This window comes from Pelobates fuscus, chromosome 3 (genome assembly GCF_036172605.1).
Source record: "Pelobates fuscus isolate aPelFus1 chromosome 3, aPelFus1.pri, whole genome shotgun sequence".
In the NCBI taxonomy this organism is placed as follows: Eukaryota; Metazoa; Chordata; class Amphibia; order Anura; family Pelobatidae; genus Pelobates; species Pelobates fuscus.
The window spans coordinates 39746755-39760432 of NC_086319.1; the positions used below are offsets into that span (position 1 = coordinate 39746755).

The 13678-nt window shown below is 40.0% G+C and overlaps 1 protein-coding gene across 1 annotated transcript in view; it reads left to right on the forward strand.

The window, feature by feature from the left end:
• Positions 1 to 13678, forward strand: part of ANO6 (anoctamin 6) — a 116685-nt gene that overhangs the window by 47341 nt on the left and 55666 nt on the right. Inside the window, exons 4-7 of the mRNA XM_063446946.1 lie at positions 4562 to 4627; positions 5164 to 5442; positions 7420 to 7533; positions 8801 to 8916. Of these exons, the coding sequence (XP_063303016.1) occupies positions 4562 to 4627; positions 5164 to 5442; positions 7420 to 7533; positions 8801 to 8916 (575 nt within the window). The remainder of the gene's footprint in view (positions 1 to 4561; positions 4628 to 5163; positions 5443 to 7419; positions 7534 to 8800; positions 8917 to 13678) is intronic.

Genomic DNA, 13678 nt, shown 5'->3' on the forward strand with positions numbered 1-13678 from the left:
CCAGGCAGCCTTGCTTGCTTACTTAAAGTCTTATCACCCTATCAGTGACTTACATAAACTTGCATGGGCTTGTGTCTACGCATTCCTAAGTTTCTGGTTTTAAATTTTTGCATTTGTTGATTAAGGACAATACGAAGAAATGGACAGACAGGCAATGGGTGAATGTAATAGATAATAGGGGGAGCTCTTAAAGAGACAGGAGGCGGCCTCACGTGATTAGATAGTTGGGGCTGTGTTTGAATCATGCTGGCTCTGCCCCTGATCTGCCTCCTTGTCAGTCTCAGCCAATCCCATGGGTAAGCACTGTGATTTGATCAGGCTACCACTTCTGATGATGTCAGCAGACTGCTTGTTTTTCTGAGTCAAACAGCATGCAGATTTACAGCTTCAGGCTTGAATATAGTGAGATTTTGCTATATTTATGGAGGCATGAGGGGCTCAGGGGGGGCTAGATGGTGGTTTAACACTATTGGGTCAGGAATATATGTTTGTGTTCCTGACCCTATAGTGATCTTTTTAAAAATTAAGTGAGGTGAGGAAATGGTTGGAAATAGAAATACCTGTTAAAGATGTGTGGTAAAGGAGAGATGATGGAGAGAATGAATCATTGTGTATTTTCAGTTGTTTTTTTCCCCTTGTTTTGTTATATATAAGAGCACTGTAGTGTTAGGAATAGAAATGTATATTCCTAACATTATAATCCCCATTTAGGTAACTGTACCTCCCCCCTTGCGAATGTTAAAAGTTAACTCCTCAAGAGTTAACTTAGCATGTTTCCCATGCTGCGTTGCTCTGTTCTTGGCTGGCTCCGTCTCCTTGGCTGAGATTATCGAGATCAAGGATCTCAGCGAATCCAATGCTTTCCCATAGGAAAGCATTGGGAGACTAACGTGCATGCATGACAAAATGCTGCATTGCGCCTATCAGATGGTCTCTCTCTGAGACCATCTAACTGAAATAGCAGAGTTTAAGATGGTTTTTCATGGGAGCGTCTCCTGTGACTGTCATGTTTCCAGCACTGAGGCTTCCTCGCTGCTCAGCTCTCCTCCCACCTGCAGAGCTTCCAATATGGTGGTGCAATCCATTGCTTTTCATTGGATTGGACTGCCACATCATGTGACCGTTTTACTCCGTCAGTGCCACGGAAGCACCACTAGTGGTTGTCATACGAACAGCCACTAGAGGGAGACTTAACCCTACATTGCAAACAGTGCAGTTTCTCACAATGGCAATGTTTTATATTCCAGGGTTAAAAGGACCGGAACACTGCACACAGACCAATGAGATGAAATGGTCTGGATGACTATAGTGTCCCTTTAAGGTGGGAAAGATTGCATGCATCTGTCTATCTTGTATACTGTGCTATGCGAGTGTGCACACAAGACAATGTAATTAATTGCTGTCTTTCTGAATTTCACATTGTGATTCTCTGATTCATATTCAGAAGAAGTCTATTAAATATATACTATTTCCATAGTGTCTTCCAACAGTCAGCCATGCTGTGTCAGAATCCGAGCTGTGCTTAATAAAAGGCAGCATTATACTTAATGAACAAATGCTCCACTTAATGCTTCATTTGTGCAGTTTTAATGACTCTGCTGCTTCATTAAAAGCCAAGAGTTAATTATTGTGGCAGTTCTTGGTGTTCAGAAACCTCTATTGTGGCTCGTAAGGGAATGCATTAATCGTCGATTTGTTTCTCAGTAATTTCTCTGGTGATTAGGGCATTAAATGATATTTACTAATGACATGTTTTTTTGCTATTTGGTAGGAAGGACATTATCCTCATTATTACGTATGTTATATTTAAGCTAAATTATCCGGATCAGACCGTTTTCTGTACGGAATGATCTGCAAATGCAAACACCGGAGCGGTATCGCGAAAACCGATACTGGACACTGAATACATTTAGGATTGTGGGGTAAAAACGGTCACATGCCGTAATGTAACACTTAAAATGTGAAAGGGACTCTCTCTTGCTTTTTAATGAAGTGGCTTATATGCATAGACACGGTCCCTTTTTTTTCTGGCAATGTTGAACATTGCCTATTTTAATTAAAAAAAAAATATATAATTTTTTTTAAATGTTTACATTTTGCCCAAACCACACCCTTAGTGACTGTCAGACTGACGGCTACTAGAGTGGCTTCCTTATATTCAAAGATATTTGCGTTCACACATAGTTATTTATATAGTCAGCAGTGTTGTACAATAAAAAAACAAGTCAAACCTTTAATTCTTACAAAGCACATATGACATATGGGAACAGTGGGTGATGCTGGACCTGCCCAAGTGAGCTTACACAATATCATGACGACACTGGACACTGCTAATGTTTCTCCATTTCCTGATCATTTAGAGAGGGACAGCGGATGTACGCCGATTTTCAGCTGATAAAGCTCTCTCTGAAATTATCAATATATGCAATATGCATGTCCGTTTACTTTAGAGTGTTTAAATGACCAGTGGTAGAAAAAAAAAATGATAGCTAAAAAAAAAAAAAAAAATATAACTAAAAAAAAAAAAAAAACTCTCCAAAACAATAATTTATTCACTAAAATAACTATTTTTCCCCCAATAGTTCAATATTTATTTCTGTGTCATAACCGGTTTAGTTGTTCTTTGAAAGTTTAAATCAATTGAAAACATACTTATGGAAGCAGATAACCGGTTTATTGACTTTCTGTTTTGTATCCTGGAAACTCTCTCCTAAGGCATTTGGCAGAAATGTAGTTGGCTGCTTTAAACCTAGCGCAAGGACATTAAGAGGAGAAACACATTTTCCAAGATTGCTGTAGCAGTTCTATACTGTAATTATTTCTGAATAGCTAATTCGCAGTTGAACGATACATGCAGACACGTTTTACCAGAGATTTACCAACGCACACCTCTTCCCCATGTCGTAGCTTTACTTCCTCCTTCATAAGCATTTATGCCCCACTCACTTATCAAATGTTTGCTTTTGTTTTGTGTCTGGTGTTAAGGTTAAATACTTTTTGCAACAATGTAACTGGTTATATTTCCTGCTCTCTTGGAAATAACCTGCAATTAAAGGGACACTATAGTCACCAAAGCAACTTTAGCTTAATGAAGCAGTTTTGGTGAATAATTCATGTCCCTGACCTCTCTGCTTTGTTTCGGTTTATGCAGCCCAAGCCACACCTCCCCTGGCTGTGACTGACACAGCCTGCATGAAAACAAAATGGTTTCATTTTCAATCACATGTTAACTTATTTTACAAGTTTTAATCTCCTGCCAAAATGTTCTGCTGGGTAACCTTGGGTTTTTCATGTAAATGTTAATTTGACTCATGCCACCTATCTAGAGATTGTTACACACCACGTACATCTCTCCATGGCAACGTTGTTCACTGGTGAAAATGGCCTCTTTCAACAGGAAAACGCACACTGTCCTGTGCTATATCTGAACAATTTTTGCAAAGAGCGCAAGGTTTTGCTTTCGGCCTCTAAATTCCCCAAATCTCAACTAACTGATCATCTGTGGGATGTGCTGGAACAACAAATCCGATCCATAGAGGACTTGCTGCTAAAGGATCTGCCGCTAATTTTTTGGTGCCACAGAAGCCTCAGGACGCCTCAGAGGTGTTGTGGAATCCATGCCGTTCTGCATCAGAACTCTTTTGGCAGCACGAGGGGGAGGGGGGACCTACATGATATTAGGCTGTGGTTTTAATGTTGTGGCTGATCCGTGTAAGAAGCTGACATAAAAACATCTTTCACAGTTTCACATCTACCAGGAGAATTATTTTAGGAGGTACGTATTTAAGATGCTTTCACTGACTATAATTTTAGTTGTGTTGTTTGCTTTATTATGCATGGCTGTCCACAACATAGGGCAAGAGGGGGCACGTTTCCCGATCCCCAGGTGTTGCACTGTCTTTGATTTAAGTGACTAAACGTGGCTATTATGTCAGATTACAGGTTGGCCTTATATAAAATGTGGAGAATCTGAGTTCCATGTGGCTTTTATTTCTAATTTATCTTAGCCCTTTGATTTAAGTGAGTTGTAGTAGTTATGGTGCTTGGAGTGTTACTCCAACTCTAAAACTACCACATTTCAAAGCAATTAAATACTTGTGTTTTTTTTCTGCTTTTTGTTTCAGCTCTGTAACATAAAATGTGTAATTTATTTGTTTTATTTCCTTTTGTTTTGTGCTATTTTATGATACCAATTTAGAATGCAATAAATACTCCCATCGCGTTTCTCGCACTTTTGGAACCTGAAGATAATATATCCCAGGAGTCTACAAGAGTGTAAATAACTTTTTAGTAGCTGAGTGTTCTTGAAATTCAAAGTTTCAAAACCTGCAACGTCTCCCTCACATTCTGTTGTTTCTCAAACTTGGGTAATGAAATGATTTGTTCGTTTTATCTCGCCGCTTTGAAAAATATTTCCATTTTTACCCGATGGCACCATTTCATTTAAATTCACATTTTACATGTTGGAACGGATACTGTGGAGTCACACATATCAACATTATTTTTCAGATGTTTTTTCAGATTTATGTGTAAATATATGTATCGTCTTGCTATTTTGCAGAAAAAGAGACAAGCCTATGAATCTGGGTTAATGAAACATGGATTGCAGCTAGAGGCAACACGGGCTGTAAGTTATTTTTGTAATACGTTATTATTCAGTTACTGTTTTGTACGTTTTTCTACACCCTATGTAGAATCAAACGTTCCAGAATGGAAGTCAATTAATGACTCCAGTAGGAATCTCCCATGATTAGCTTTGCCTCCATAAGTTAACTCTCCCTCCATCACTGTACAGACAATACATACCAAAGGTCATCAGTTTTCATCAGACATTATGAGTGTCCAGAAAACCATGGGATATCTGGCAATACAGTAAACTGGCGAAATTATTATTTATTTTTTTCTTAATGTAATAGAAATTTGTTAATAGTATGCATTTTGTATCAGTCAGAATTAACCAAACTGTTAATGTTACGATGCATCTTCTTAAACCATCTGTAAATTTATAAAATAAAAAAGATTATACAGTGTTATTTAGAAAAAGATCATCCAAAATCCGCTATCGTTTTCAACTTATGCAATTATTAAATGTTGTTTGTTTGTTTTTTTACTCAAAAAAAAAAAAAGTCTAAATTTCATTCTTGGGTTTTGATCCCACACTAGGTATCAGATGAAAAACTTATCTTTGTCAAGGTACATGCACCGTGGGACGTCTTGTGCACGTATGCCGAAGTGATGCACATCAAGCTGCCGTTACAGCCCAATGACTTAAAAAACCGCCGTTCAGCGTTTAACTGGTTCACTAGATGCTTTAGTGTTAGTGAAAATATCATAAAACCAGAGCAAGAATTCTTCACGGCACCATTTGAAAAGGATCGCTTGAGTGAATTTCATATCCAAGACAAAGACAACTTCTTCACACCGGCAACAAGAAGTCGAATTGTATGTTGCCTTAAAGTATTTTTTAACGTGTGCTGGTTTTTCTGGTATAAGGCCTTAATTTAATAATTTTCGATAAACTTTTCAAATGATAATGTTTTTGACTTAACTTTTAAAATTAATTTAGCAAAATATTAAAATCTCAAAAAATATCATCTATAAATATATATATATATATATATATATTTATTTATTTTTTCCAAAATGTGAAATTCTTTGCAAAGTGTATCCACAAATATTACATCAAGTCCTAAATTGTTGTATATTAAAAAAATAATAATTCATTACCCATTAAATGTCTCTTACGTGAGGCTTTCCAGTGTGGTATACTATGGTAGTTCAGTGTTACTGCAAATACAATCTTGCTACAAATGCTATACAGGTCAGGGGTCAATAAGAACTAGCCGCGTGTGTCACTCAAAGGACAATCACTCAAGTGCTATACAATCCTATATAGGTCTCCACATAAACATGTTCTCAATACAGGTACCCGACAAGACCTTAAAGCAGCAAAAAAAAATCTGGAAAGGCAGAGAAAAGTTAATTCAGACAGAAAGGAGAAAGGAACCAAGATGCAGAGAAGAGTTTGGAAGGTTAGGAAGAATCTCAGATGGAACCAGACTATGTAACACTAAATCTAATGAAAGGGTCTGAGATGGGCAGTAGGGTGTGAGCACAGGAAATAGGTGGTAGTCCAGGACGGAGTGACTAGTCTGGTAGAGGTCAATGACTGTTAATTGTACCCAGACTAATCCCTTCTGGCTTGCAGAGCGAAAATGTTCAGTGTTCTTCTTTGAGAGAGATAAAGTCAGTTTCTGTCTACGTATAGAGAGGAAAACATAGAGACATAGAAATAAAGGGAGTGAAAGAAAGAGATGCGTGTTAAAGGAAATGTCCCTGAGACGTAAGAAATTAAAGGATCTGTAATCGTTAGGACATTGGCGCTTCTTTTCCAGTGGGGGTTAAACCTTCACAAATGGTTTAGGCCCAAAGATGGTCCCCCAGTGCAGTTCTTTGCTGTCCCAATTGACGACCTCTTTCTGAAATTCAGGTTGAGGAAGCTCAGAATGCCGGAGCACCGCTGATTGGCTTAGAACGGACAGTTGATGCTCTAAGCCATTCAGTAGTTACACATTCATTACAAAAAAATACACAGAACAGTTTAATACCTATGGATAATGAAACTCCAGGGACCTCCTGGTACCATAACAACTTAATTTTGATTAAGGTTGTTACTGTGCCCGAAGTGTTTCTTTTCCTTAACAGTCATTTTAAAAAAGAATATAATTTAAAAGCTAGAAAATGCTGGAGTCTGTATTAAGGTAAATTAATGCTGTCCCGGGGTTTTGGAAAGTTTCCGTTTTTTTAGATATTCAGTTTCCTGAACACCATTCATGGCATTATATCCATAATACCACCAATATGTGTCCATGCAGTGACTGTCTAAACAGACAATTGTGGCCGGGGGAAACCAACTTACAAAGTCCTGTTGTGAGTTCACATGTCGGTTTGCATTTAATTTGACACGTTTTTGATTCTTTACCCTTTAACTATTCTAAATCCAAAAGTATAGAGCCACAGGCTACACAGTGCGGGGTGAAGAACAAAGTATATGTAATTATGGTCCACGAGACAAAACAGAGATACAACGTTTCAGCCGTGAGGCCTTAATCATGTATGAACACTCAGAGCGGGGTACACTTATAAATAACCTTGGGTAATTCAAAAACCCGCCCCCACCTCAGTATACTAAATCCAATACACAGACTGAGGCATCCTTTTCAAATGAGAACCAAACTCGCTAGACAGAGCCCTTACCACATGGCACGTTGACAAAAATATGGGTCAATTTTTATTACTTTGGTTTACAAATATGTGTCACTCCCTTTGTTGTACATGTACATGTTTAACAGCTACAAAGTGTACTTAAATGATGCTCAAATATGTTGCTGATGCATTAAACCAATATTTGCTTTTTAGGTCCAGTTTATTCTCTCACGTGTGGAATATGCGGTGAAAGATAACGTGAAGAAATTTGGCATCAATAAACTGCTGGATTCAGGGATCTACAAGGCAGCCTTCCCACTCCATGATGTAAGTAATTTGGTTGTTCTTCTTCTCTACAGGAAAGTGGCCATCATTGTTTGTTTGTTTTTGTCATTTAATTTTACATTTATATGTATGGTCTGTGTATTATTTAAATGCAAATATAGGAGTACCCACCTTTTGGGAAAGTTATCAATGTAGAGAAAAGTTGTTATTCTGGGCAAAATCATGGCCTGTGTTACCATAGGCCTCCTGGGGTTAATATTAAAGGGAAACTCCAGACACCCAGACCACTTCTGCCCATTGGAGTGGTCTGGGTGCCAACTCCCACTACTCCTAATCCTGCAAGTGTAATTATTGCAGTTTTCTATAAACTGCAATAATTACCTTGCAGGGTTAACTCCACCTCTAGTGGCTGTCTACTAGACAGCCACTAGAGGTCACTTCCTGGTCTATAGCACAGGAAACCTGTGCTAGAGCGTCGCTGGACGTCCTCGCGCTGTGTGAGGACCTCCAGCGTCACTCATTTCCCCATAGGAAAGCATTGAAATTATTTTTCAATGCTTTCCTATGGGGTGCGCTAATGCGCATGCGCGGCATTGTCGCGTATGCGCATTAGGTCTCCTCGACCGGTGGTCTCCTCAGTCTCGCCCACCGGCCGATGCAGTGGAGAGGTGGAGCGTCGCGGAGGAGGAGACAGCAGCGAGGGACATCACCGCCGCCTCAGGTAAGTGACTGAAAGGGTTTTCACCCCTTCAGTAACCGGGGATTGGGGGGTGGGAGGGCGAGGGACCCTCCAGTGCCAGGAAAACGGATCGTTTTCCTGGCACTGGAGATTCCCTTTAAATAAGGGGGCAAAAGGAAGTGTAATAGGCGGGTCAAGAGTCACACAGCTCCACACAGGCAAAGATGTATTTTATGGGAGATGCAAAATGAACCTTTGCCTGTATAGCCACAAAATCCTGCGCAGGAAATGAGCAAAGCACTAAATAAATGTCAATCACCATGGAAACAAACAATTGTAGTTTAACATTTATCACTTTGCACCCAGAATAGCACCTGCTTTTCTTTGATAAGAAGTCCGTGTATTTTTTATTTTTTTTATTTTTATATAAATATAAAATATGATCGCCTTTTTCCCCTTAAAAAGTGATTTGCAGTATGTGAAACCATGCATCGATTTCACTGACAAAGCAAGTTTATAACCCGTTCTTGGCTCTCCTACTCTTTGGACAGATGTTGTGCTTACGGTTTATGTAACACTGGAAATGAAAACCATGTCCTTTAACACTTCTTTCATTGTTCATTTTCGCAGTGTAAGTTTAATGTAAAATCTTCAGATGAAAAATGTCCCAATGAGCGTTATCTGCTGTTCAGGGAATGGGCACACCCCTTCAGCTTTTTTAAGTTACAGCCACTGGATCTTGTAAGGTACGCCTGAATGCATTTTTTGTTATAAATTCTATTGCGTCATTGATATTACTAGGAGTCCACAGAGAAATCAAGCTGTTGTTGGAAAGCAGTTATTAAGAATTATTTAAGGGATACTGTCACGTCATGGGTTGTTTAAAACTATGTTTGCTTATCCCTACAGTTAACAAATGTGTATTTTTGTAAACCCTGTAAAAGACCTTTAAACATAGAAATCCACGCCACCTTAAAGGGACACTATAGTCACCTGAACAACTTTAGCTTAATGAAGCAGTTTTGGTGTATAGAACATGCCCCTGCAGCCTCACTGTTCAATCCTCTGCCATTTAGGAGTTAAATCCCTTTGTTTATGAACCCTAGTCACACCTCCCTGCATGTGACTTGCACAGCCTTCCATAAACACTTCCTGTAAAGAGAGCCCTATTTAGGCTTTCTTTATTGCAAGTTCTGTTTAATTAAGATTTTCTTATCCCCTGCTATGTTAATAGCTTGCTAGACCCTGCAAGAGCCTCCTGTATGTGATTAAAGTTCAATTTAGAGATTGAGATACAATTATTTAAGGTAAATTACATCTGGTTGAAAGTGAAACCAGTTTTTTTTTTCATGCAGGCTCTGTCAATCATAGCCAGGGGAGGTGTGGCTAGGGCTGCATAAACAGAAACAAAGTGATTTAACTCCTAAATGACAGTGAATTGAGCAGTGAAATTGCAGGGGAATGATCTATACACTAAAACTGCTTTATTTAGCTAAAGTAATTCAGGTGACTATAGTGTTCCTTTAACCCCTTAAGGACACATGACATGTGTGACATGTCATGATTCTCTTTTATTCCAGAAGTTTGGTCCTTAAGGGGTTAATCAATTTTAGTTCCATGTCAATTGTAGCATAGAGAAATTAGAAAGATAAGATAAAGATTAAATGATCTTTCTATTTCTCCACCTAATTTGTAACGTTTGCCCTGGCTTTGCATTATCCAAACTGCATGATATTATTTGTTAAATCTTTAAAATAAAGTCAAATACAATATATTCTTTATATTATTCATTTATTATAGCGTTGGGTGTCTGAATGCACAATACATATTTACTTGTAGTGCTTGGTCCCTGTTATACATAAAAATGAAAAATACCGTATTTATCGGCGTATAAAACGCACTTTTTCTCCCTGAAAAATGGGGGCAAATGATGTGTGCGTGTTATACGCCGATATAATATTAGGAACCCATAGTACATACCGCATAGCGGCGCAAATGGATGTCATCGGCGCACATTGCACCGCCAGTGCAGCCTTCCTGCTAGAGGGGATACGTCACACCAGTAAATCTCGCGGCCGTCGGAGCGTAACCACGGCAACAGCTCTGCATTGCTCGCGAGAGTTACTCGGCGAGAGTTTCACTGAGGTGCAGGCATTTAGGGAATGGCATTTAAGGAATTTCAAGAATGTGACAAGTACGATATTGCACACAAAGATTAGACACTGCCTGACAGAGCAAGGGGGAGCAAGAGACTACTACATACTACTACATACACTTGCTGACCCCCCTCCCTGCAGTGTGCATTGATTTTAAAGGGTACCAGAGTATTAAAATAAGTCTGCCAGGGGGGGAGCAAAGAAACACTGCTGATGGCTAGTGTCTGTCTCCCTACCAGGCAGTGTTTCTTTGCTCCTTCCTGGCAGACTTCTTTTGATAATCTGGTCACTTTAAAATCAGTGCACACTGCTGCCTTTGGGGGGCCTGTCAGCTAGTGTGAGTCTTTTAGCTCCCATTCCTTGACAGGCCTCCCTCCCTGCAAAGGCATCAGTGTGCATGGACCTTAAGTGCCGGTTCACACTTGTGCGATGCGGGAATGCTGCGAATATGCAGCTTGTTCCCGCATCGCATCCGCACCTCTGGCAGTTCACACTGCCATATGCGATACGCAGGGGATGTCAATTAAAAGTTAACGACACCCTCAGTTGAGATCGCATATCGCAGCGCGATCTGCAAATTTGCACAGAATCGGATCGCACTAGTGTGAACCACTATGCGATCCGATTCTGCTGCGGATAAAAAAGGGTCATGTGCGTGTTTAGTGCGGATGCGGTGCAAATTCAGCCATACAAACTGTTTTGGGAAATGCCTCACTACCTATGATTGGCTTCCTGGGGGGCTCAATCTGAATACGTCCGAGCCCATCCTTAAGTTTACCATACCATACAAACACATGCTAACAAAGCCATCCTACAACACACACTACACACAGCCATCCTACAACACACAGATATAACAAGAGTACCGGTAAATTTACACACCCCTGATACTACCTTACTCTTTTTTAATTTAAACTTAGGTAAAAAGTATACCACTGCGGTGTGACTCATCCTGACATTCCGACGCTGAACTCTGCACTATCATACGTGCATTCATTACGTACTTACGGTACCGGTATTTCCCTACTACGGTATCCCTATTGGAATCAAAGCAAAAGCGTGCAGCATATACAGCTGGTTTCAAGTTAAAGGTTGTGGAATATGCCAAGCAACATAAAATAAGGCTGCAGCAAGGCATTTTGGAGAGCCACCAACAGAATGCACAATACGAGAGTGGCGTAAGATGGAAGAAAAACTCGACATTATCAAAAACAAAATGCAATTTTCGCAGCGGTATTGCTAAATGGCCAAAATTAGAAGAACGGGTGAAGGAATTTGTACTTAATCATAGAAAAGCGGGCATTGCATTATCAACAAAAATGATCATCATTCAAGCAGTGAAAATCAGCAAAGAGTTGCAAATACAAGATTTCAAAGGGACAGCATCATGGTGCCAAATATTTATGAAGAGGCATGAGCTTCGGATGCGAACAAGAACCAGGCTTGCCCAGCGTATGCCAGAAGATTATGAAGAGAAGATAATACATGTTCATACATTTATTATCAAACAAAGGAAGAGACAAAATTTTGAAATTGGTCAAATCGGCCACATGGACGAAGTACCACTCACTTTTGATGTTCCTTCAAATAAAACTGTTGAAGCAAAAGGTGCCAAGACAGAAACAATTAAAACTTCAGGGCATGAAAAAATCGTTATACTGTGGTCCTTGCTGTCACTGCAGACGGAAACAAGCTGCCACCATTGGTCATTTTTAAAAGGAAAACTTTTCCTAAGGAGAAGATTCCAAGTGGCATACAGGTGCATGTTCATCCAAAAGGTTGGATGGACGAAGAAGGCATGAGGCTTTGGATCAGAAATGTGTGGGAGAAGCGCCCAGGTGCTATGTTAAAGAAGCCATCCTTGTTAGTACTGGACTCATTCAGATCTCATCTTACAGAACCAACAAAGAAAGAATTTCAAATGTGCAAAACAGAAGTAGCAGTCATTCCAGGAGGACATACATCCCAATTGCAGCCATTGGATGTTTCCATTAACAAGCCCTTCAAAGCCTTCATGCGTGAAGAATGGAATAAATACATGTGTGATGAAAGCCAATATGAAAGTACAAGTTCTGGGAGAATGAAAATACCTGGCATTTCAAAAGTGTGTCAGTAGATAAAGACTTCGTGGGACGCAGTTAAAGAAGATATTATTATCAAATCCCACCCCTCCCCACACCATCCCACCCCATGGTCGACAACTTACTTATAGATAGTGCACATCAGCTGGTTTCCTTAACACACCAATCAAATCACTAAACCTCTCCTCACCTGAATTTATTTAACACACTGCATCCTTACATTGGTTTAATCACTCATTGATATTTGTGTGTTTGTATATATGATCTACATATCTATATAATACACTTTTTCTAATGTTCTCCCTTCTATTTTTCACTTTAACACTAACTTCTCTCATCACTAAAATATCCCTATCCTTTCACTCACCTGTCCCTAGCAACACCATAATTATTACTTCCACCTTACTCCCCTCCCCTCTCTATTCATCCCATGCACTCTACACATACCTTTCCAGCCTATCTCCACCAACTCCTCCCAAATCCTCTACATACATACCTTCCTACAAAACTTTCAAATCCTACTCCCACCTTCACTTCCTTTCTATCCTTCTGCTCCTAGCTGCTGGTGATGTCTCTCCTAACCCCGGCCCCCTCGCAACAAACTCAGCACATACTAACCCAAGGATCCACACTAATCTCATACCCATCTCATGTTCCTCTAAATCCTCCTTCAATACTGCCCTCTGGAACGCACGCTCCGTTTGCAATATAACTAAATCCACTGCTGTCCATGACTTCTTCATCTCTCGTTCTATAGATTTACTAGCCATAACAGAAACCTGGCTCTCCCCCTCTGACACTGCCACCCCTGCATCTTTGTCCTTCGGTGGTCTCCAACTTACCCACAACCCAAGAAACTCTGAATGTAAAGGTGGTGGTGTTGGGTTTCTCCTCTCCCCTCACTGCTCTTTTAAACCTCTTCCCACCCCCCCCTTCTCTATCTTTCCCATCATTTGAAATACACTCAATTCGCCTTTTCAAACCCTTCTCTGCTAACATTGCTGTTATTTACCGCCCCCCTGGTTCCCCTCTTCTCTTCCTTGACCACTTTGCTGCCTGGCTACCCTATTTCCTCTCTTCTAACATTCCATCCCTAATTCTCGGGGACTTCAATATTCCTATAAACCCACCTTTGACCTCTGCAGCCACCAAACTACTTTCCATGACTTCCTCCCTCGGGCTATCGCAGTGGGCAGATTCTCCCACCCATGTAGCTGGCAATACCCTTGACCTAATCTTCACTTATGCATGTACAGTATCTAATATCTGCA